At 45.5% G+C, this 20,447-nt stretch overlaps 1 protein-coding gene across 2 annotated transcripts in view; it reads left to right on the forward strand.

The window, feature by feature from the left end:
• Nucleotides 1-17,698, forward strand: part of polr3a (polymerase (RNA) III (DNA directed) polypeptide A) — a 118,713-nt gene extending 101,015 nt beyond the window's left edge. For both annotated transcript variants that reach the window (XM_065022963.1, XM_065022964.1), the window contains 6 exons: nt 3,737-3,829; nt 5,425-5,589; nt 8,177-8,341; nt 8,749-8,880; nt 14,762-14,894; nt 16,740-17,698. In XM_065022963.1, coding sequence (XP_064879035.1) covers nt 3,737-3,829; nt 5,425-5,589; nt 8,177-8,341; nt 8,749-8,880; nt 14,762-14,894; nt 16,740-16,888 — 837 coding nt within the window. In that variant the 3' untranslated portion in view covers nt 16,889-17,698. The remainder of the gene's footprint in view (nt 1-3,736; nt 3,830-5,424; nt 5,590-8,176; nt 8,342-8,748; nt 8,881-14,761; nt 14,895-16,739) is intronic.
• Nucleotides 17,699-20,447: the final 2,749 nt, after the last annotated feature.

The raw sequence follows: 20,447 nt of genomic DNA on the forward strand, positions 1-20,447 counted from the left end.
GTTGAGAACACCTTTATTTAACCAGGTAGGCTAGTTGAGAATACCTTTATTTAACCAGGTAGGCTAGTTGAGAACACCTTTATTTAACCAGGTAGGCTAGTTGAGAACACCTTTATTTAACCAGGTAGGCTAGTTGAGAACACCTTTATTTAACCAGGTAGGCTAGTTGAGAACACCTTTATTTAACCAGGTAGGCTAGTTGAGAACACCTTTATTTAACCAGGTAGGCTAGTTGAGAACACCTTTATTTAACCAGGTAGGCTAGTTGAGAACACCTTTATTTAACCAGGTAGGCTAGTTGAGAACACCTTTATTTAACCAGGTAGGCTAGTTGAGAACACCTTTATTTAACCAGGTAGGCTAGTTGAGAATACCTTTATTTAACCAGGTAGGCTAGTTGAGAACACCTTTATTTAACCAGGTAGGCTAGTTGAGAACACCTTTATTTAACCAGGTAGGCTAGTTGAGAACACCTTTATTTAACCAGGTAGGCTAGTTGAGAACACCTTTATTTAACCAGGTAGGCTAGTTGAGAACACCTTTATTTAACCAGGTAGGCTAGTTGAGAACACCTTTATTTAACCAGGTAGGCTAGTTGAGAACACCTTTATTTAACCAGGTAGGCTAGTTGAGAACACCTTTATTTAACCAGGTAGGCTAGTTGAGAACACCTTTATTTAACCAGGTAGGCTAGTTGAGAACACCTTTATTTAACCAGGTAGGCTAGTTGAGAACAAGTTCTCATTTACAACTGCGACCTGGCCAAGATGAAGCAAAGCAGTGTGAACAGACAACACAGAGTTACACAAACAAACGTACAGTCAATAACACAAAAGAAAAGAAAAATAGAAAAACATCTATCTACAGTGTGTGCAAATGTAGAAGACTAGGGAGGTAAGGCAATAAATAGGCCATAGAGCGTTGGACTAGTAACCGGAAGGTTGCAAGTTCAAATCCCTGAGCTGACATGGTACAAATCTGTCGTTCTGCCCCTGAACAGGCAGTTAACCCACTGTTCCTAGGCCGTCATTGAAAATAAGAATTAGTTCTTAACTGACTTGCCTAGTAAAATAAAGGTAAAATAAAAAATAAGTAAAAATAGAGGTGAAAATAATTACAACTTAGCATTAATACTGGAGTGATAGATGTGAATGAAGTAAGAATGCTTTGTGGATCACTATAATTCAGACCATGGTTCCATAGAATGCTGACAGGCTCTCACATTCAAATCAAATTGTATTTAGTCACATGCGCCGAGTACAACAGGTGTAGTAGTCCTTTGTGAAATCCTTACTTTACAAGCCCTTAACCAACAATACAGTTTTTTAAGAACATACCCCCAAAAAACAAAAGTAAGAGATAAGAATAACAAATCATTAAAGAGCAGCAGTAAATAACAATAGCGGGGGTATAAACAGGGGGTACCGGTACAGAGTCAATGTGGAGGCTATATACAAGGGGGTACCGGTACAGAGTCGATGTTCGGGGGCACTGGTGTCTGGGTAATTGGGGTAATTATGTACATGTAGGTAGAGTTATTGAAGTGACTATGAATAGATGATGACAGAGTAGCAGCAGCGTAGACGAGGGGGGGGGACAATGCAAATAGTCTGGGTAGTCATTTGATTAGCTGTTCAGGAGTCTGATGGCTTGGGGGTAGAAGCTGTTAAGAAGCCTTTTGGACCTAGACTAGGCGCTCCGGTACCGCTTGCGGTGCGCTAACAGAGAAACCAAGGCTAAAACAAGTCTAACTTAGCTGACTAAGTGCATTGATCAGTGTTTCAACTGTCACTTCAGTGTAGAAGTGGAGGATGTTGAGCTCTAATGAGAATTTCCTTCTGTAGTTTTTGGTGTAACTTTCTGACAGTTGAGCTCCGCGAGCTGCCCTTTAGCCTGAGCTTCGCTAGCTGGCCTTTAGCCTGAGCTCCGCTAGCTGGCCTTTAGCCTGAGCTCCGCTAGCTGGCCTTTAGCCTGAGCTCCGCTAGCTGGCCTTTAGCCTAAGCTCCGCTAGCTAGCCTTTAGCCTAGCTAGCTGACCTTTAGCCTAAGCTCCGCTAGCTAGCCTTTAGCCTGAGCTCCGCTAGCTAGCCTTTAGCCTGAGCTCCGCTAGCTGGCCTTTAGCCTGAGCTCCGCTAGCTAGCCTTTAGCCTGAGCTCCGCTAGCTAGCCTTTAGCCTGAGCTCCGCTAGCTAGCCTTTAGCCTGAGCTCCGCTAGCTAGCCTTTAGCCTGAGCTCCGCTAGCTCAACTATCTCTCACCTCACAGGATGTCTGTTCATTATTCACCATTCAAGGATTAGTCTTGAAACTAGCTCCGCTAGCTGGCCTTTAGCCTAAGCTCCGCTAGCTAGCCTTTAGCCTAGCTAGCTGACCTTTAGCCTAAGCTCTGCTAGCTAGCCTTTAGCCTGAGCTCCGCTAGCTGGCCTTTAGCCTAAGCTCCGCTAGCTGGCCTTTAGCCTAAGCTCCGCTAGCTAGCCTTTAGCCTAGCTAGCTGACCTTTAGCCTAAGCTCCGCTAGCTAGCCTTTAGCCTGAGCTCCGCTAGCTAGCCTTTAGCCTGAGCTCCGCTAGCTGGCCTTTAGCCTGAGCTCCGCTAGCTAGCCTTTAGCCTGAGCTCCGCTAGCTAGCCTTTAGCCTGAGCTCCGCTAGCTGTCACCTGAGCTCCGCTAGCTAGCCTTTAGCCTGAGCTCCGCTAGCTCAACTATCTCTCACCTCACAGGATGTCTGTTCATTATTCACCATTCAAGGATTAGTCTTGAAACTAGCTCCGCTAGCTGGCCTTTTAAGCTCCGCTAGCTAGCCTTTAGCCTAGCTAGCTGACCTTTAGCCTAAGCTCTGCTAGCTTTTAGCCTGAGCTCCGCTAGCTGGCCTTTAGCCTAAGCTCCGCTAGCTAGCCTTTAGCCTAAGCTCCGCTAGCTAGCCTTTAGCCTGAGCTCCGCTAGCTAGCCTTTAGCCTGAGCTCCGCTAGCTAGCCTTTAGCCTGAGCTCCGCTAGCTAGCCTTTAGCCTGAGCTCCGCTAGCTCAACTATCTCTCACCTCACAGGATGTCTGTTCATTATTCACCATTCAAGGATTAGTCTTGAAACTAGCTCCGCTAGCTGGCCTTTAGCCTAAGCTCCGCTAGCTAGCCTTTAGCCTAGCTAGCTGACCTTTAGCCTAAGCTCCGCTAGCTAGCCTTTAGCCTGAGCTCCGCTAGCTGGCCTTTAGCCTAAGCTCCGCTAGCTAGCCTTTAGCCTAAGCTCCGCTAGCTAGCCTTTAGCCTGAGCTCCGCTAGCTAGCCTTTAGCCTGAGCTCCGCTAGCTAGTCTTTAGCCTGAGCTCCGCTAGCTAGCCTTTAGCCTGAGCTCCGCTAGCTCAACTATCTCTCACCTCACAGGATGTCTGTTCATTATTCACCATTCAAGGATTAGTCTTGAAACTATGATTGCTTTTTATAGTTACAAATAATAATCTTATTTGCCTTTTCAAAGTTTAATGTAACTATTAGGATGGCATTTGGACTATATAATAATCTAGCAGAGATTTGACCAAAAACAACCCTGTCATTTCAAATGCACAACACACAATGCACAACGCGTAACACTCGATTTGAAATACTGGCTGCTGCAAACACACTGTTTACTGTATACTTACTGTGTACTTGAAAATAAAATAACACCGTTCTGCCATGGCAACAGACAATCAATGTTTGACCTTTGACTTGTAAACGATTGAATTTACGTATCAGACTCTTTCCCTGACAGATTTCAGAGTACATTGAAGAGGTGTTTCTGCCAGACGACTGTTTCATTCTGGTCAAGCTGTCACTGGAGAGGATCAGACTGCTACGACTAGAGGTACCAACATAGAAATACACTGTTCTAGTTATTCTATGACCTGTTCTATTCATTCTATTGCTATATTATTCTATGATATTCTATTCCTTATTTTTCCATGACTATTTTTATTCATTCTATTTCTATGTAACTATTCTGTTGACTTTTATTTTCTTTTTTGTTCTATATGACTATTATATTCATTCTATATGACTTGTATTCATTCTATTTCTATATGACTTTCCTATTCTAATTCTATATGACTATTCTATTCATTCTATATGACTTGTATTCATTCTATTTCTATATGACTTTCCTATTCTAATTCTATATGACTATTCATTCTATTGACTACACTATATAACAAAAGTATGTGGACACCCCTTCAAATGATTGGATTCGGATATAAAATTGAGCACATATAATATCCATATATATAATCTCCATAGACAAACTCTGGCAGTAGAATGGCCTTACTGAAGAGCTCAGTGACTTTCAACGTGGCACCATCATAGGATGCCACCTTTCCAACAAGTCAGTTTGTCATATTTCTGCCCTGCTAGAGCTGCCCCCTGTCAACTTTAAGTGCTGTTATTGTGAAGTGGAAACGTCTAGGAGCAACAACTGCTCAGCCGCGAAGTGGCTGTCCTCGGTTGTAAACACTCTTTGCCGAGTTCCAAACTGCCTCTGGAAGCAACGTCAGCACAATAACTGTTCATGAAATGGGTTTCCGTGGCAAGGGCAGCCGCACACAAGCCTAAGATCACCATGTGCAATGACAAGTGTCGGCTGGAGGGGTGTCAAGCTCGCCGCCATTGGAATTTGTAGCAGTGTAAAGGCGTTCTCTGGAGGGATGAATCACGCTTCACCATCTGGCAGTCTGACCGACGCCCGGGAGAACGCTACCTACCCGAATGCATAGTGCCAACTGTAAAGTTTGGTGGAGTAGGAATAATGGTCTGGGGCTGTTTTTCATGGTTCGGGCCCCTTAGTTCCAGTGAAGGGTAGTCTTAACAGTACAGCATACAATGACATTCTAGACGATTCTATGCTTCCAACTTTGTGGCAGCAGTTTGGGGAAGGCCCGTAGTTCCATCCAACCCAACTCACTGTAGAGAAGCCTGAGATGTTTGACTGTTCAACTGTGTGTGCATGTCTCTCGCTCTCATTCTCTGCTCTCTTTCTCTCTCTCGTTCTCTGCTCTCTTTCTCTCTCTCATTCTCTGCTCTCTTTCTCTCTCTCGTTCTCTGCTCTCTTTCTCTCTCTCGTTCTCTGCTCTCTTTCTCTCTCTCGTTCTCTGCTCTCTTTCTCTCTCTCGTTCTCTGCTCTCTTTCTCTCTCTCGTTCTCTCGTTCTCTGCTCTCTTTCTCTCTCTCGTTCTCTCGTTCTCTGCTCTCTTTCTCTCTCTCGCTCTCTCGTTCTCTGCTCTCTTTCTCTCTCTCGTTCTCTGCTCTCTTTCTCTCTCTCGTTCTCTGCTCTCTTTCTCTCTCTCGTTCTCTGCTCTCTTTCTCTCTCTCGTTCTCTGCTCTCTTTCTCTCTCTCGCTCTCTCGTTCTCTGCTCTCTTTCTCTCTCTCGTTCTCTGACTCTTATGTATTTCTGTCTGTATCTCTCCCCAGGTGAATGCAGAGACAGTCCGCTACTCTATCTGCATGTCTAAGCTGAGAGTGAAGCCTGGAGACATAGCTGTACACGGGGAGGCAGTGGTCTGTGTATCTCCCAGGGAAAACAGCAAGAGCTCCATGTACTACGTCCTCCAGTCTCTAAAGGATAACCTGCCCAAGGTAAGAGTAACGCTGTGTCCCAAATGGCACCCTATTCAGCCCACTGGTATTGACCAGGGCCCGTATTCCCTATATATAGTGAACCACTTTTGACTGGGGCTCTGGTCTAAAGTGTTGAACTAAAAATGTTAATCTTGTGTCAGTCTTCAGGCAGGTCTCGCCATGGATTATTTTAGTGAATTGTTTCTTTCATCATATAAACAGGGGCTTTATGATTAGAAATGTATAGAATTCACCAGGGTGGTAATGCTGCCAAGCCTCTGTACAGTTCATTATAGTGTGTCCCCTCTCTCCTCCCTCTCTCTCATCTCTCCTTTCCTCCCTCTCTCTGTCTCCTCTCTCCTCCCTCTCTCTGTCTCCTCCCTCTCTCTCATCTCTCCTTTCCTCCCTCTCTCTGTCTCCTCTCTCCTCCCTCTCTCTCATCTCTCCTTTCCTCCCTCTCTCTGTCCCCTCTCTCCTCCCTCTCTCTCATCTCTCCTTTCCTCCCTCTCTCTGTCCCCTCTCTCCTCCCTCTCTCTCTCTGTCCCCTCTCTGCTCCCTCTCTCTGTCCCCTCTCTGCTCCCTCTCTCTGTCCCCTCTCTGCTCCCTCTCTCCTCCCTCTCTCTGTCTCCTCCCTCTCTCTCATCTCTCCTTTCTTCCCTCTCTCTGTCCCCTCTCTTTCCTCCCTTTCTCTGTCTCCTCCCTCTCTCTGTCCCCTCTCTCCTTTCCTCCCTCTCTCTGTCCCCTCTCTCCTCCCCCTCTCTGTCCCCTCTCTTTCCTCACTCTCTCTGTCTCCTCCCTCTCTCTGTCCCCTCTCTCCTTTCCTCCCTCTCTCCTCTCTCTCTCATCTCTCCTTTCCTCCCTCTCTGTCCCCTCTCTCCTCCCTCTCTCATCTCTCCTTTCCTCCCTCTCTCTGTCCCCTCTCTCCTCCCTCTCTCTCATCTCTCCTTTCCTCCCTCTCTCTGTCCCCTCTCTGCTCCCTCTCTCTCATCTCTCCTTTCCTCCCTCTCTCTGTCCCCTCTCTGCTCCCTCTCTCTCATCTCTTCTTTCCTCCCTCTCTCTGTCCCCTCTCTCCTCCCTCTCTCTCATCTCTCCTTTCCTCCCTCTCTCTGTCCCCTCTCTGCTCCCTCTCTCTCATCTCTTCTTTCCTCCCTCTCTCTGTCCCCTCTCTCCTCCCTCTCTCTCATCTGTCCTTTCCTCCCTCTCTCTGTCCCCTCTCTTCTCCCTCTCTCTGTCCCCTCTCTGCTCCCTCTCTCTGTCCCCTTTCTGCTCCCTCTCTCTGTCCCCTCTCTGCTCCCTCTCTCTGTCCCCTCTCTCCTCCCTCTCTCTGTCCCCTCTCTCCTCCCTCTCTCTGTCTCCTCCCTCTCTCTCATCTCTCTGTCCCCTCTCTTTCCTCCCTTTCTCTGTCTCCTCCCTCTCTCTGTCCCCTCTCTCCTCCCTCTCTCTGTCCCCTCTCTTTCCTCACTCTCTCTGTCTCCTCCCTCTCTCTGTCCCCTCTCTCCTTTCCTCCCTCTCTGTCTCCTCTCTCCTCCCTCTCTCTGTCCCCTCTCTCCTTTCCTCCCTCTCTCTGTCCCCTCTCTCCTTTCCTCCCTCTCTCTGTCTCCTCTCTCCTTTCCTCCCTCTCTCTGTCCCCTCTCTCCTTTCCTCCCTCTCTCTGTCTCCTCCCTCTCTCTGTCCCCTCTCTCCTTTCCTCCCTCTCTCTGTCTCCTCTCTCCTCCCTCTCTCTGTCCCCTCTCTCCTCCCTCTCTCTGTCCCCTCTCTCTCCTCCCTCTCTCTCATCTCTCCTTTCCTCCCTCTCTCTGTCCCCTCTCTCTCTCCCTCTCTCTGTCCCCTCTCTCCTCCCTCTCTCTGTCCCCTCTCTCTCCTCCCTCTCTCTCATCTCTCCTTTCCTCCCTCTCTCTGTCCCCTCTCTCTCCTCCCTCTCTCTGTCCCCTCTCTCCTCCCTCTCTCTGTCCCCTCTCTCCTCCCTCTCTCTGTCCCCTCTCTCCTCCCTCTCTCTGTCCCCTCTCTCCTCCCTCTCTCTGTCCCCTCTCTCCTCCCTCTCTCTGTCCCCTCTCTCCTCCCTCTCTCTGTCCCCTCTCTCCTCCCTCTCTCTGTCCCCTCTCTGTCCCCTCTCTCTCCTCCCTCTCTCTGTCCCCTCTCTCTCCTCCCTCTCTCCTTTCCTCCCTCTCTCTCCTCCCTCTCTCCTTTCCTCCCTCTCTCTCCTCCCTCTCTCCTTTCCTCCCTCTCTCTGTCCCCTCTCTGTTTCTCCCTCCCTCTCTCTGTCCCCTCTCTCCTCCCTCTCTCTGTCCCCTCTCTCCTCCCTCTCTCTGTCCCCTCTCTCCTCCCTCTCTCTGTCCCCTCTCTCTGTCCCCTCTCTCCCTCTCTCTGTCCCCTCTCTCCCTCCCTCTCTCCTTTCCTCCCTCTCTCCTTTCCTCCCTCTCTCTGTCCCCTCTCTGTCCTCCCTCTCTCTGTCCCCTCTCTCCTCCCTCTCTCTGTCCCCTCTCTCCTCCCTCTCTCTGTCCCCTCTCTCTGTCCCTCTCTCTGTCCCCTCTCTCTGTCCCTCTCTCTCCTCCCTCTCTCTCCTCCCTCTCTCTGTCCCCTCTCTCTGTCTCTGTGGTGTTACTAGGTGGTGGTACAGGGTATCCCTGAGGTCTCCAGAGCTGTCATTCACATCGACGAGCAGACCGGCAAGAACAAGTACAAGCTGCTGGTTGAGGGAGACAACCTACGCAGTGTCATGGCAACCCACGGTGTCAACGGCAACAGGACCACCTCAAACAACACCTATGAGGTAACTAGACTGTAGAAGCCCCTCCTCCAAAAACAAACGGCAACATATTATCGGCCCATTTAATTGGTCGAATTTCAAATGATCATCTCATTGATTGGCCTGAACCAATTCTCTCAATGACAGCTGTTGTTGTAAAAGAGGGGCTTTGTTAAATGAATAAATTGATTGAATTCCCCAATGCGTCTGTGCTGAGAACCAACTGACTGTTCTCTCCTCCAGAACGATCTACTGTCCCCGCGGCGGGGATCCTAGTTTGATCCCAGCATGAAGCCTTAAGCATTTCTGTTCCGTCTGCTCTGTCTCCCTACTGCTCCTCCTATCCTCCCATGTAATTATTCATACAAACATCAGTTTGTAATTCTAGTCTCCTTTAAACAGAATCGACTGATTGTCTCTCTGTTTCCCAGGTTGAGAAGACGATTGGTATCGAGGCTGCTCGGTCCACCATCATCAATGAGATCCAGTACACCATGGTGAACCACGGCATGAGTATCGACAGGCGACACGTCATGCTCCTGGCTGACCTCATGTCCTATAAGGTCGGTGAAAAGATGGAGAATGTTTTATTCAAAGACCAATAATAATGAGTGAAGGTTTTTTTGTTTTGTGACGACAGATGAAGTCCTCTGTTTGAGGTTTAGATGCAGCAGGGTTGCAAAATTCCTGGAACTTTTAATAAATGTCCTGGTTTTCCCGAAATCCTGGTTAGAGGATTCCCGTAATAAATCATGCAACCAGGATTTCTGGGAAAAGTGGGAATTTATTGAAAGTTCCCAGAATGTTGCTAACCTGTGCAGGCCTACTCTCAGCTAATGTCAGTTCCCAGAATGTTGCTAACCTGTGCAGGCCTACTCTCAGCTAATGTCAGTTCCCAGAATGTTGCTAACCTGTGCAGGCCTACTCTCAGCTAATGTCAGTTCCCAGAATGTTGCTAACCTGTGCAGGCCTACTCTCAGCTAATGTCAGTTCCCAGAATGTTGTTAACCTGTGCAGGCCTACTCTCAGCTAATGTCAGTTCCCAGAATGTTGTTAACCTGTGCAGGCCTACTCTCAGCTAATGTCAGTTCCCAGAATGTTGCTAACCTGTGCAGGCCTACTCTCAGCTAATGTCAGTTCCCAGAATGTTGTTAACCTGTGCAGGCCTACTCTCAGCTAATGTCAGTTCCCAGAATGTTGCTAACCTGTGCAGGCCTACTCTCAGCTAATGTCAGTTCCCAGGATGTTGTTAACCTGTGCAGGCCTACTCTCAGCTAATGTCAGTTCCCAGAATGTTGTTAACCTGTGCAGGCCTACTCTCAGCTAATGTCAGTTCCCAGAATGTTGCTAACCTGTGCAGGCCTACTCTCAGCTAATGTCAGTTCCCAGAATGTTGCTAACCTGTGCAGGCCTACTCTCAGCTAATGTCAGTTCCCAGAATGTTGCTAACCTGTGCAGGCCTACTCTCAGCTAATGTCAGTTCCCAGAATGTTGCTAACCTGTGCAGGCCTACTCTCAGCTAATGTCAGTTCCCAGAATGTTGTTAACCTGTGCAGGCCTACTCTCAGCTAATGTCAGTTCCCAGAATGTTGCTAACCTGTGCAGGCCTACTCTCAGCTAATGTCAGTTCCCAGAATGTTGTTAACCTGTGCAGGCCTACTCTCAGCTAATGTCAGTTCCCAGAATGTTGTTAACCTGTGCAGGCCTACTCTCAGCTAATGTCAGTTCCCAGAATGTTGCTAACCTGTGCAGGCCTACTCTCAGCTAATGTCAGTTCCCAGAATGTTGTTAACCTGTGCAGGCCTACTCTCAGCTAATGTCAGTTCCCAGAATGTTGCTAACCTGTGCAGGCCTACTCTCAGCTAATGTCAGTTCCCAGAATGTTGTTAACCTGTGCAGGCCTACTCTCAGCTAATGTCAGTTCCCAGAATGTTGCTAACCTGTGCAGGCCTACTCTCAGCTAATGTCAGTTCCCAGAATGTTGCTAACCTGTGCAGGCCTACTCTCAGCTAATGTCAGTTCCCAGAATGTTGCTAACCTGTGCAGGCCTACTCTCAGCTAATGTCAGTTCCCAGAATGTTGTTAACCTGTGCAGGCCTACTCTCAGCTAATGTCAGTTCCCAGAATGTTACTAACCTGTGCAGGCCTACTCTCAGCTAATGTCAGTTCCCAGAATGTTGTTAACCTGTGCAGGCCTACTCTCAGCTAATGTCAGTTCCCAGAATGTTGCTAACCTGTGCAGGCCTACTCTCAGCTAATGTCAGTTCCCAGAATGTTGTTAACCTGTGCAGGCCTACTCTCAGCTAATGTCAGTTCCCAGAATGTTGTTAACCTGTGCAGGCCTACTCTCAGCTAATGTCAGTTCCCAGAATGTTGCTAACCTGTGCAGGCCTACTCTCAGCTAATGTCAGTTCCCAGAATGTTGTTAACCTGTGCAGGCCTACTCTCAGCTAATGTCAGTTCCCAGAATGTTGCTAACCTGTGCAGGCCTACTCTCAGCTAATGTCAGTTCCCAGAATGTTGTTAACCTGTGCAGGCCTACTCTCAGCTAATGTCAGTTCCCAGAATGTTGTTAACCTGTGCAGGCCTACTCTCAGCTAATGTCAGTTCCCAGAATGTTGTTAACCTGTGCAGGCCTACTCTCAGCTAATGTCAGTTCCCAGAATGTTGTTAACCTGTGCAGGCCTACTCTCAGCTAATGTCAGTTCCCAGAATGTTGCTAACCTGTGCAGGCCTACTCTCAGCTAATGTCAGTTCCCAGAATGTTGTTAACCTGTGCAGGCCTACTAATGTCTGCTAATGTCAGTTCCCAGAATGTTGTTAACCTGTGCAGGCCTACTCTCAGCTAATGTCAGTTCCCAGAATGTTGCTAACCTGTGCAGGCCTACTCTCAGCTAATGTCAGTTCCCAGAATGTTGTTAACCTGTGCAGGCCTACTCTCAGCTAATGTCAGTTCCCAGAATGTTGCTAACCTGTGCAGGCCTACTCTCAGCTAATGTCAGTTCCCAGAATGTTGCTAACCTGTGCAGGCCTACTCTCAGCTAATGTCAGTTCCCAGAATGTTGCTAACCTGTGCAGGCCTACTCTCAGCTAATGTCAGTTCCCAGAATGTTGTTAACCTGTGCAGGCCTACTCTCAGCTAATGTCAGTTCCCAGAATGTTGTTAACCTGTGCAGGCCTACTCTCAGCTAATGTCAGTTCCCAGAATGTTGCTAACCTGTGCAGGCCTACTCTCAGCTAATGTCAGTTCCCAGAATGTTGCTAACCTGTGCAGGCCTACTCTCAGCTAATGTCAGTTCCCAGAATGTTGCTAACCTGTGCAGGCCTACTCTCAGCTAATGTCAGTTCCCAGAATGTTGTTAACCTGTGCAGGCCTACTCTCAGCTAATGTCAGTTCCCAGAATGTTGTTAACCTGTGCAGGCCTACTCTCAGCTAATGTCAGTTCCCAGAATGTTGCAGGCCTACTCTCAACCTGTGCAGGCCTACTCTCAGCTAATGTCAGTTCCCAGAATGTTGCTAACCTGTGCAGGCCTACTCTCAGCTAATGTCAGTTCCCAGAATGTTGCTAACCTGTGCAGGCCTACAGCTAATGTCAGTTCAGCTAATGTCAGTTCCCAGAATGTTGCTAACCTGTGCAGGCCTACTCTCAGCTAATGTCAGTTCCCAGAATGTTGCTAACCTGTGCAGGCCTACTCTCAGCTAATGTCAGTTCCCAGAATGTTGTTAACCTGTGCAGGCCTACTCTCAGCTAATGTCAGTTCCCAGAATGTTGTTAACCTGTGCAGGCCTACTCTCAGCTAATGTCAGTTCCCAGAATGTTGCTAACCTGTGCAGGCCTACTCTCAGCTAATGTCAGTTCCCAGAATGTTGCTAACCTGTGCAGGCCTACTCTCAGCTAATGTCAGTTCCCAGAATGTTGTTAACCTGTGCAGGCCTACTCTCAGCTAATGTCAGTTCCCAGAATGTTGTTAACCTGTGCAGGCCTACTCTCAGCTAATGTCAGTTCCCAGAATGTTGCTAACCTGTGCAGGCCTACTCTCAGCTAATGTCAGTTCCCAGAATGTTGCTAACCTGTGCAGGCCTACTCTCAGCTAATGTCAGTTCCCAGAATGTTGTTAACCTGTGCAGGCCTACTCTCAGCTAATGTCATATTTTACATGTGTTTTCCATTGAGATACAGTACCAGTCAACAGTTTGGACACCTGCCTCCCGAGTGGTGCAGCGGTCTAAGACACTGCATCGCAGTGCTAGCTGTGTCATTACAGATCCTGGTTCGACTCCAGGCTGTGTCGCAGCCGGCCGTGACCGGGAGACCCATGAGGCGGCGCACAATTGGCCCAGCGTCGTCCGGGTTGGGGGAGGGTTTGGCCGGCAGGGATGCCCTTGTCCCATCGTCCTCTAGCGACTCCTGTGGCGAGCCGGGCGCAGTGCACGCTGACACGGTTGCCAGGTTTACAGTGTTTCCTCCGACACATTGGTACAGCTGGCTTCCGGGGTTACGCTGGCATTGTGTCAAGAAGCAGTGCCTCAGCGATGGTACAAGACTGTAGCTACCAATTGGATGTCACAAAATTGTGGAGAAAAAGTGTGTAAAAATATATATATATATATATATATATATTAAAAACACTAAAACTTTTAAAAATACATTACGTTTGGACACCTTACTATTTTCTACATTGTAGAATAATACTGAAGACGTCAAAACTATGAAATAACACATATGGAATCATGAAGTAACCAAAACACTGTTAATCAAAATATATTTTATGTTTGAGATTCTTCGAAGTAGCCACCCTCTGCCTTGATGACAGCTTTGCACATTCTTGTCATTCTCTTAACCAGCTTCATGAGGTAGTCACCTGGAATGCATTTCAATTAACAGGTGTGCCTTCTTAAAAGTTAATTTGTGGAATTTCTTTCCTTAGTGCATTTGAGCCAATCAGTTGTGTTGTGACAAGATAGGGGTGGTATACAGAAGATAGGAGCTGTCAAGAACAGCTCCAATAAGCACATTACTTTAAGACAGGTCATTCAATCTGGAAAATTTCAAGAACTTTTAAAGTTTCTTCAAGTGCAGCCGCGGAAACCATCAAGTGCTATGATGAAACTGTCTCTCACGAGGACCGCCACAAGAAAGGAAGACCCAGAGTCACGTCTACTGCAGAGGATAAGTTCATTAGAGTTACCAGCCTCAGAAATTGCAGCCAAAATAAATGCTTCACAGAGTTCAAGTAACTGAACATTAAATTCTCTAGCAACAGCTCTGGTGGACACTCCTGCAGTCAGCATGCCAATCGCAAGCTCTCTCAAAACTTGAAACATCTGTGGCATTGTGTTGTGTAACAAAACTGCACAATTTAGTGGCCTTTTATTGTCCCCAGCACAAGGTGCACCTTTGTAATGATCATGCTGTTTAATCAGCTTCTTGATGTGCCACACCTGTCAGTTGGATGGATTATCTTGGCAAAGGAGAAATGCTCACTGACAGAGATATAAACAAATTTGTGCACTAAATTTGAGAGAATTTTTTTATTTATTTTTTACCTTTATTTTACTAGGCAAGTCAGTTAAGAACAAATTCTTATTTTCAATGACGGCCTAGGAACAGTGGGTTTAACTGCCTGTTCAGGGGCAGAATGACAAATTTGCATTTTGTGCTTATGGAACATTTCTGGGATATTTTATTTCAGTTTGAGACACACGGGAACCACACTTTACATGTTGCGTTTATATTTTTGTTCAGTATATTTTTTTAAACTAATACAATTGCTCAAGAAAAAGATTTAGTTGAATAAAAACAAAATCTCTGTATGTGATAGGATACAATATGTATAATAAAGTATGTAATGGGTTTTAAGTAATAGGGTTATGCAATAAGATAATGCAATAGGGTTATGCAATATGATAATGTAATTAGATAATGCAATAGGGTTATGCAATAAGATAAGGTAATTAGATAATGCAATAGGGTTATGCAATATGATAATGTAATTAGATAATGTAATAGGGTTATGCAATAAGATAATGTAATAGGGCCATGCAATAAGATAATGTAATTGGATAATGTACTATGGTTATGCAATAAGATAAGGTAATTAGATAATGTAATCGGGTTATGGAATAGGATAATGTAATACGATTGTGTAATAGTGATATGAAACAGGATAATGTGGTAGCATAATGTGATACGGATATGCAATAGGATAATGTAATATGATAATATAAGGTTATGCAATAAGGATAATGTAATACGATAATGTGTTAGAATAATGTCATATGGTAATATATAAGGTTATGCAATAGATAATGTAATATGATAATATATAAGGTTATGCAATAGGATAATGTAATATGATAATATATAAGGTTATGCAATAGGATAATGTAATATGATAATATATAGGGTTATGCAATAAGGATCATGTATTTTCCATCCATAGGGTGAGATCCTGGGTATCACCCGGTTTGGCCTGGCTAAGATGAAGGAGAGCGTGTTGATGCTGGCGTCCTTCGAGAAAACTGCCGACCATCTCTTTGACGCTGCGTACTTTGGTCAGAAGGACTCGGTCTGTGGTGAGTTTCAGGCTTCCTCTTACTGTAGCAGAGTCACAGAAATACAGCTGCTCGATAACAGAGAATAAACTGGCTTTTTGTTGTCTTAAAAAAAAAAAACATCTGTCCTTTCCACAACATCTCTCATTCATTGCACTGATCTGACATAACTAATTAGCCACCTGTCGAGTGTTTTCACTTCAGATGAAATGGGGAGGAGACGGAAGAGCGGTCGGATTTCCAGCCATTGAGAAAGAAATCCCAGACACGGCTGATTGAGCGCAATCTCTCTGTCTCCTCTGGTTCCAGGTGTATCTGAATCTCTCTGTCTCCTCTGATTCCAGGTGTATCTGAATCTCTCTGTCTCCTCTGGTTCCAGGTGTATCTGAATCTCTCTGTCTCCTCTGGTTCCAGGTGTATCTGAATCTCTCTGTCTCCTCTGGTTCCAGGTGTATCTGAATCTCTCTGTCTCCTCTGGTTCCAGGTGTATCTGAATCTCTCTGTCTCCTCTGGTTCCAGGTGTATCTGATGTCTCCTCTGGTTCCAGGTGTATCTGAATCTCTGTCTCCTCTGGTTCCAGGTGTATCTGAATCTCTCTGTCTCCTCTGGTTCCAGGTGTATCTGAATCTCTCTGTCTCCTCTGGTTCCAGGTGTATCTGAATCTCTCTTGTCTCCTCTGGTTCCAGGTGTATCTGAATCTCTCTGTCTCCTCTGGTTCCAGGTGTATCTGAATCTCTCTGTCTCCTCTGGTTCCAGGTGTATCTGAATCTCTCTGTCTCCTCTGGTTCCAGGTGTATCTGAATCTCTCTGTCTCCTCTGGTTCCAGGTGTATCTGAATCTCTCTGTCTCCTCTGGTTCCAGGTGTATCTGAATCTCTCTGTCTCCTCTGGTTCCAGGTGTATCTGAATCTCTCTGGTTCCAGGTGTATCTGAATCTCTCTGTCTCCTCTGATTCCAGGTGTATCTGAATCTCTCTGTCTCCTCTGGTTCCAGGTGTATCTGAGTCTCTCTGTCTCCTCTGATTCCAGGTGTATCTGAATCTCTGTCTCCTCTGGTTCCAGGTGTATCTGAATCTCTCTGTCTCCTCTGGTTCCAGGTGTATCTGAATCTCTCTGTCTCCTCTGGTTCCAGGTGTATCTGAATCTCTCTGTCTCCTCTGGTTCCAGGTGTATCTGAATCTCTCTTGTCTCCTCTGATTCCAGGTGTATCTGAATCTCTTGTCTCCTCTGGTTCCAGGTGTATCTGAATCTCTCTTGTCTCTGGTTCCAGGTGTATCTGAATCTCTCTGTCTCCTCTGGTTCCAGGTGTATCTGAATCTCTCTGTCTCCTGGTTCCAGGTGTATCTGAATCTCTCTGTCTCCTCTGATTCCAGGTGTATCTGAATCTCTCTTGTCTCCTCTGATTCCAGGTGTATCTGAATCTCTCTTGTCTCCTCTGGTTCCAGGTGTATCTGAATCTCTCTTGCCTCCTCTGGTTCCAGGTGTATCTGAATCTCTCTGTCTCCTCTGGTTCCAGGTGTATCTGAATCTCTCTGTCTCCTCTGGTTCCAGGTGTATCTGAATCTCTCTTGTCTCCTCTGATTCCAGGTGTATCTGAATCTCTCTGTCTCCTCTGGTTCCAGGTGTATCTGAATCTCTCTGTCTCCTCTGGTTCCAGGTGTATCTGAATCTCTCTTGTCTCCTCTGGTTCCAGGTGTATCTGAATCTCTCTGTCTCCTCTGATTCCAGGTGTATCTGAATCTCTCTGTCTCCTCTGGTTCCAGGTGTATCTGAATCTCTGTCTCCTCTGGTTCCAGGTGTATCTGAATCTCTCTTGTCTCCTCTGGTTCCAGGTGTATCTGAATCTCTCTTGTCTCCTCTGGTTCCAGGTGTATCTGAATGCATCATCATGGGAATCCCCATGAACATCGGTACAGGACTGTTCAAGCTCTTACAAAAGGCTGATAAGGACCCCACGCCACCCAGGAGACCCCTGCTCTTCGACAGTCCCGACTTCCACATCCCCTTGGTTACATAGTAGAACCCTGGGCTCTTGTCTGTCCCTGTGGAACCCTGGGCTCTTGTCTGTCCCTGTGGAACCCTGGGCTCGCGTCTGTCCCAGTAGAACCCTGGGCTCGTGTCTGTCCCAGTAGAACCCTGGGCTCGCGTCTGTCCCAGTAGAACCCTGGGCTCGCGTCTGTCCCAGTAGAACCCTGGGCTCGTGTCTGTCCCAGTAGAACCCAGGACTCTGTCTGTCCCACACCCCCAACATCTAATAATGTAAAATAATATGGTAATTTAGTAGATGCTTTAATCCAAAGGCACCTACAGTTACATAGTGGCACATCTGCAGTATATGTGGCCATTGTGGGAATCAACCCCACAACCCTTACTGTACTGATCTGATCAAGGCACTCTCATCTCATTGTATATGCTTCTTTTGCTCTGTGTGTGTGTGTGTGTGTGTGTGTGTGGGGGGGGGGGTTAGGGTGGTGTGTGGGGGTGGTGTGTGTGGCGTTGGGGTTAGGGTGTGTGTGATGGAGCAAAGAGAGCATGGGGCCTTTTAAAGTTAAGCTTTTTGTTTTCTCTCCGTGAATCTTCATACAATAACATCTTCCTTTTGGCTTTCTGTTTATTGTGTTATTTTATACCACTGCTTCTAATTCACAGGACTACAGGTGAGAGAAGTGCCTGTCAAAACGTCTCCAGCTCTTCCACAATGGAACACGGACGTTCCCCTGTTGTTTATTTGTTTAGTCGTGGCCTCGTGTTAACTCTCTTTATTATGTTCCTCGTTTGTTTTCCCTTTCTGAACTGACAATAAAATGTGCTTGATGCTGGAAAGAGAGACGCGTTGAAGTCACTGATTTGATTAGAACATATGGTTCACTGGCTGAAAGGAGCCTGTTCCCAGGTCTGTAGAGCCTGTTCCCAGGTCTGTAGAGCCTGTTCCCAGGTCTGTAGAGCCTGTTCCCAGGTCTGTAGAGCCTTTTCCCAGGTCTGTAGAGCCTGTTCCCAGGTCTGTAGAGCCTGTTCATGTTTGGTGTGACACTGATTTGAACGACCTTGAGAGGACTTGGCTGAAGCACAGAGCCATCTGGAGCCTGGTTACAATGAACCCTGTGTATACTATGTTGATAGCCTTGGTTGCCCAGGCTTCTCTCCTGTTGCTTCTTAAGGTGAGGTTTACTATATGGTGACTGTTCTCTAAAACCTCAATCAAATTGGCTTTTTGTGTTTACTGCTTGGCTTGGATTGGGGGTTTTCTCAGTGTTTAAAACATCCATCTACTGTCATTATGGATGTCTATGGTTTAAAACATCTCTCTACTGTAGGTATGATGTCTTTATGGTTTCAAACATCCCTCTACTGTCATTATGGATGTCTATGGTTTAAAACATCTCTCTACTGTAGGTATGATGTCTTTATGGATTAAAACATCCCTCTACTGTCATTATGGATGTCTTTATGGATTAAAACATCTCTCTGCTGTAATTATGATTGTCTCTATGGTTTAAAACATCCCTCTACTGTAGGTATGATGTCTTTATGGATTAAAACATCTCTCTACTGTAGGTATGATGTCTTTATGGATTAAAACATCCCTCTACTGTCATTATGGATGTCTTTATGGATTAAAACATCCCTCTACTGTAATTATGGATGTCTTTATGGATTAAAACATCCCTCTACTGTAATTATGGATGTCTTTATGGTTTCAAACATCCCTCTACTGTCATTATGGATGTCTTCATGGTTTAAAACATCTCTCTACTGTAGGTATGGATGTCTTTATGGATTAAAACATCCCTCTACTGTATAATATGGATGTCTTCATGGTTTAAAACATCCCTCTACTGTGATTATGGATGTCTTTATGGTTTAAAACATCCCTCTATGAGTCTTTATGGTTTAAAACATCCCTCTACTGTCATTATGGATGTCTTTATGGTTTAAAACATCCCTCTACTGTCATTATGGATGTCTTTATGGATTAAAACATCCCTCTACTGTCATTATGGATGTCTTTATGGATTAAAACATCCCTCTACTGTATAATATGGATGTCTTCATGGTTTAAAACATCTCTCTACTGTAGGTATGGATGTCTTTATGGATTAAAACATCCCTCTACTGTGATTATGGATGACTTTATGGTTTAAAACATCTCTCTACTGTAGGTATGGATGTCTTTATGGATTAAAACATCCCTCTACTGTGATTATGGATGTCTTTATGGTTTAAAACATCTCTCTACTGTAGGTATGGATGTCTTTATGGATTAAAACATCCCTCTACTGTGATTATGGATGTCTTTATGGATTAAAACATCCCTCTACTGTTGGTATGATGTCTTCATGGTTTCAAACATCCCTCTACTGTGATTATGGATGTCTTTATGGTTTAAAACATCCCTCTACTGTTGGTATGATGTCTTCATGGTTTCAAACATCCCTCTACTGTTGGTATGATGTCTTCATGGTTTCAAACATCCCTCTACTGTAGGTATGATGTCTTCATGGTTTCAAACATCCCTCTACTGTTGGTATGGATGTCTTTATGGTTTAAAACATCCCTCTATGAGTCTTTATGGTTTAAAACATCCCTCTGCTGTAATTATGGATGTCTTTATGGTTTAAAACATCCCTCTATGAGTCTTTATGGTTTATATGTGTTATTTAAAACCTCTTAAATGTAAATCATTGTAATCTATCTAATCCCCAGAAGTAAGGATTCATCATGAGGGCCATAAACAATAACTAGTAATCCTGCATACTCCAAGGTTAAAATCTCACCTTCCAGGTAAAAATAGTTATAAATTTCAGAGGTGTAGTCACTTTCGAGGACACAAGTACACAGGACAATATGATGAAAATATCTTACAATGTACTTCCTAATCAACAAAACTGTATGAATCGGGCTTGAAATGACTTATATTTTGTTCTAAATACAATATAATCCATTTATAAAAGGACTGACTATAATATTTCATCCTCCTTATAACTGTAAAATGCATATTTAAATATTTAGTTTTAGAGAAAATGTGATTTGTTTTTTATCAAAACATATGACATCACTGTGAATATCTCACAGAGCTCTATCATGGCTTCCTGAACTCTTAGGAACTTGCCTTTCATATCCTATTAATCTTATCCTTCTATGACAAATAAGTGTATTTTGTTTACAATTATTTTTGATTACTGGCTATAAATCTATCCCTGAGGGACATCCCTGCTTCACACAGGCAGAAGAGACATACTCCTGTGTCTGTGAGAATCAGGGCTACCACTCAATGCAAGCCATTTCCATCTACAGAGTCCACAGACCAATTTAGACCCGGAAATGTCGGTTAGAACAGTTACCAGAACCACACAGGTTACCAGTAACCAGAACCACACTGGTTACCAGTAACCAGAACCACACAGGTTACCAGTAACCAGAACCACACAGGTTACTAGTAACCAGAACCACACAGGTTATCAGTTACCAGAACCACACAGGTTATCAGTTACCAGAACCACACAGGTTACTAGTAACCAGAACCACACAGGTTACCAGTAACCAGAACCACGCAGGTTACCAGTTACCAGAACCAC

Source organism: Oncorhynchus nerka, linkage group LG10 (genome assembly GCF_034236695.1).
Source record: "Oncorhynchus nerka isolate Pitt River linkage group LG10, Oner_Uvic_2.0, whole genome shotgun sequence".
In the NCBI taxonomy this organism is placed as follows: Eukaryota; Metazoa; Chordata; class Actinopteri; order Salmoniformes; family Salmonidae; genus Oncorhynchus; species Oncorhynchus nerka.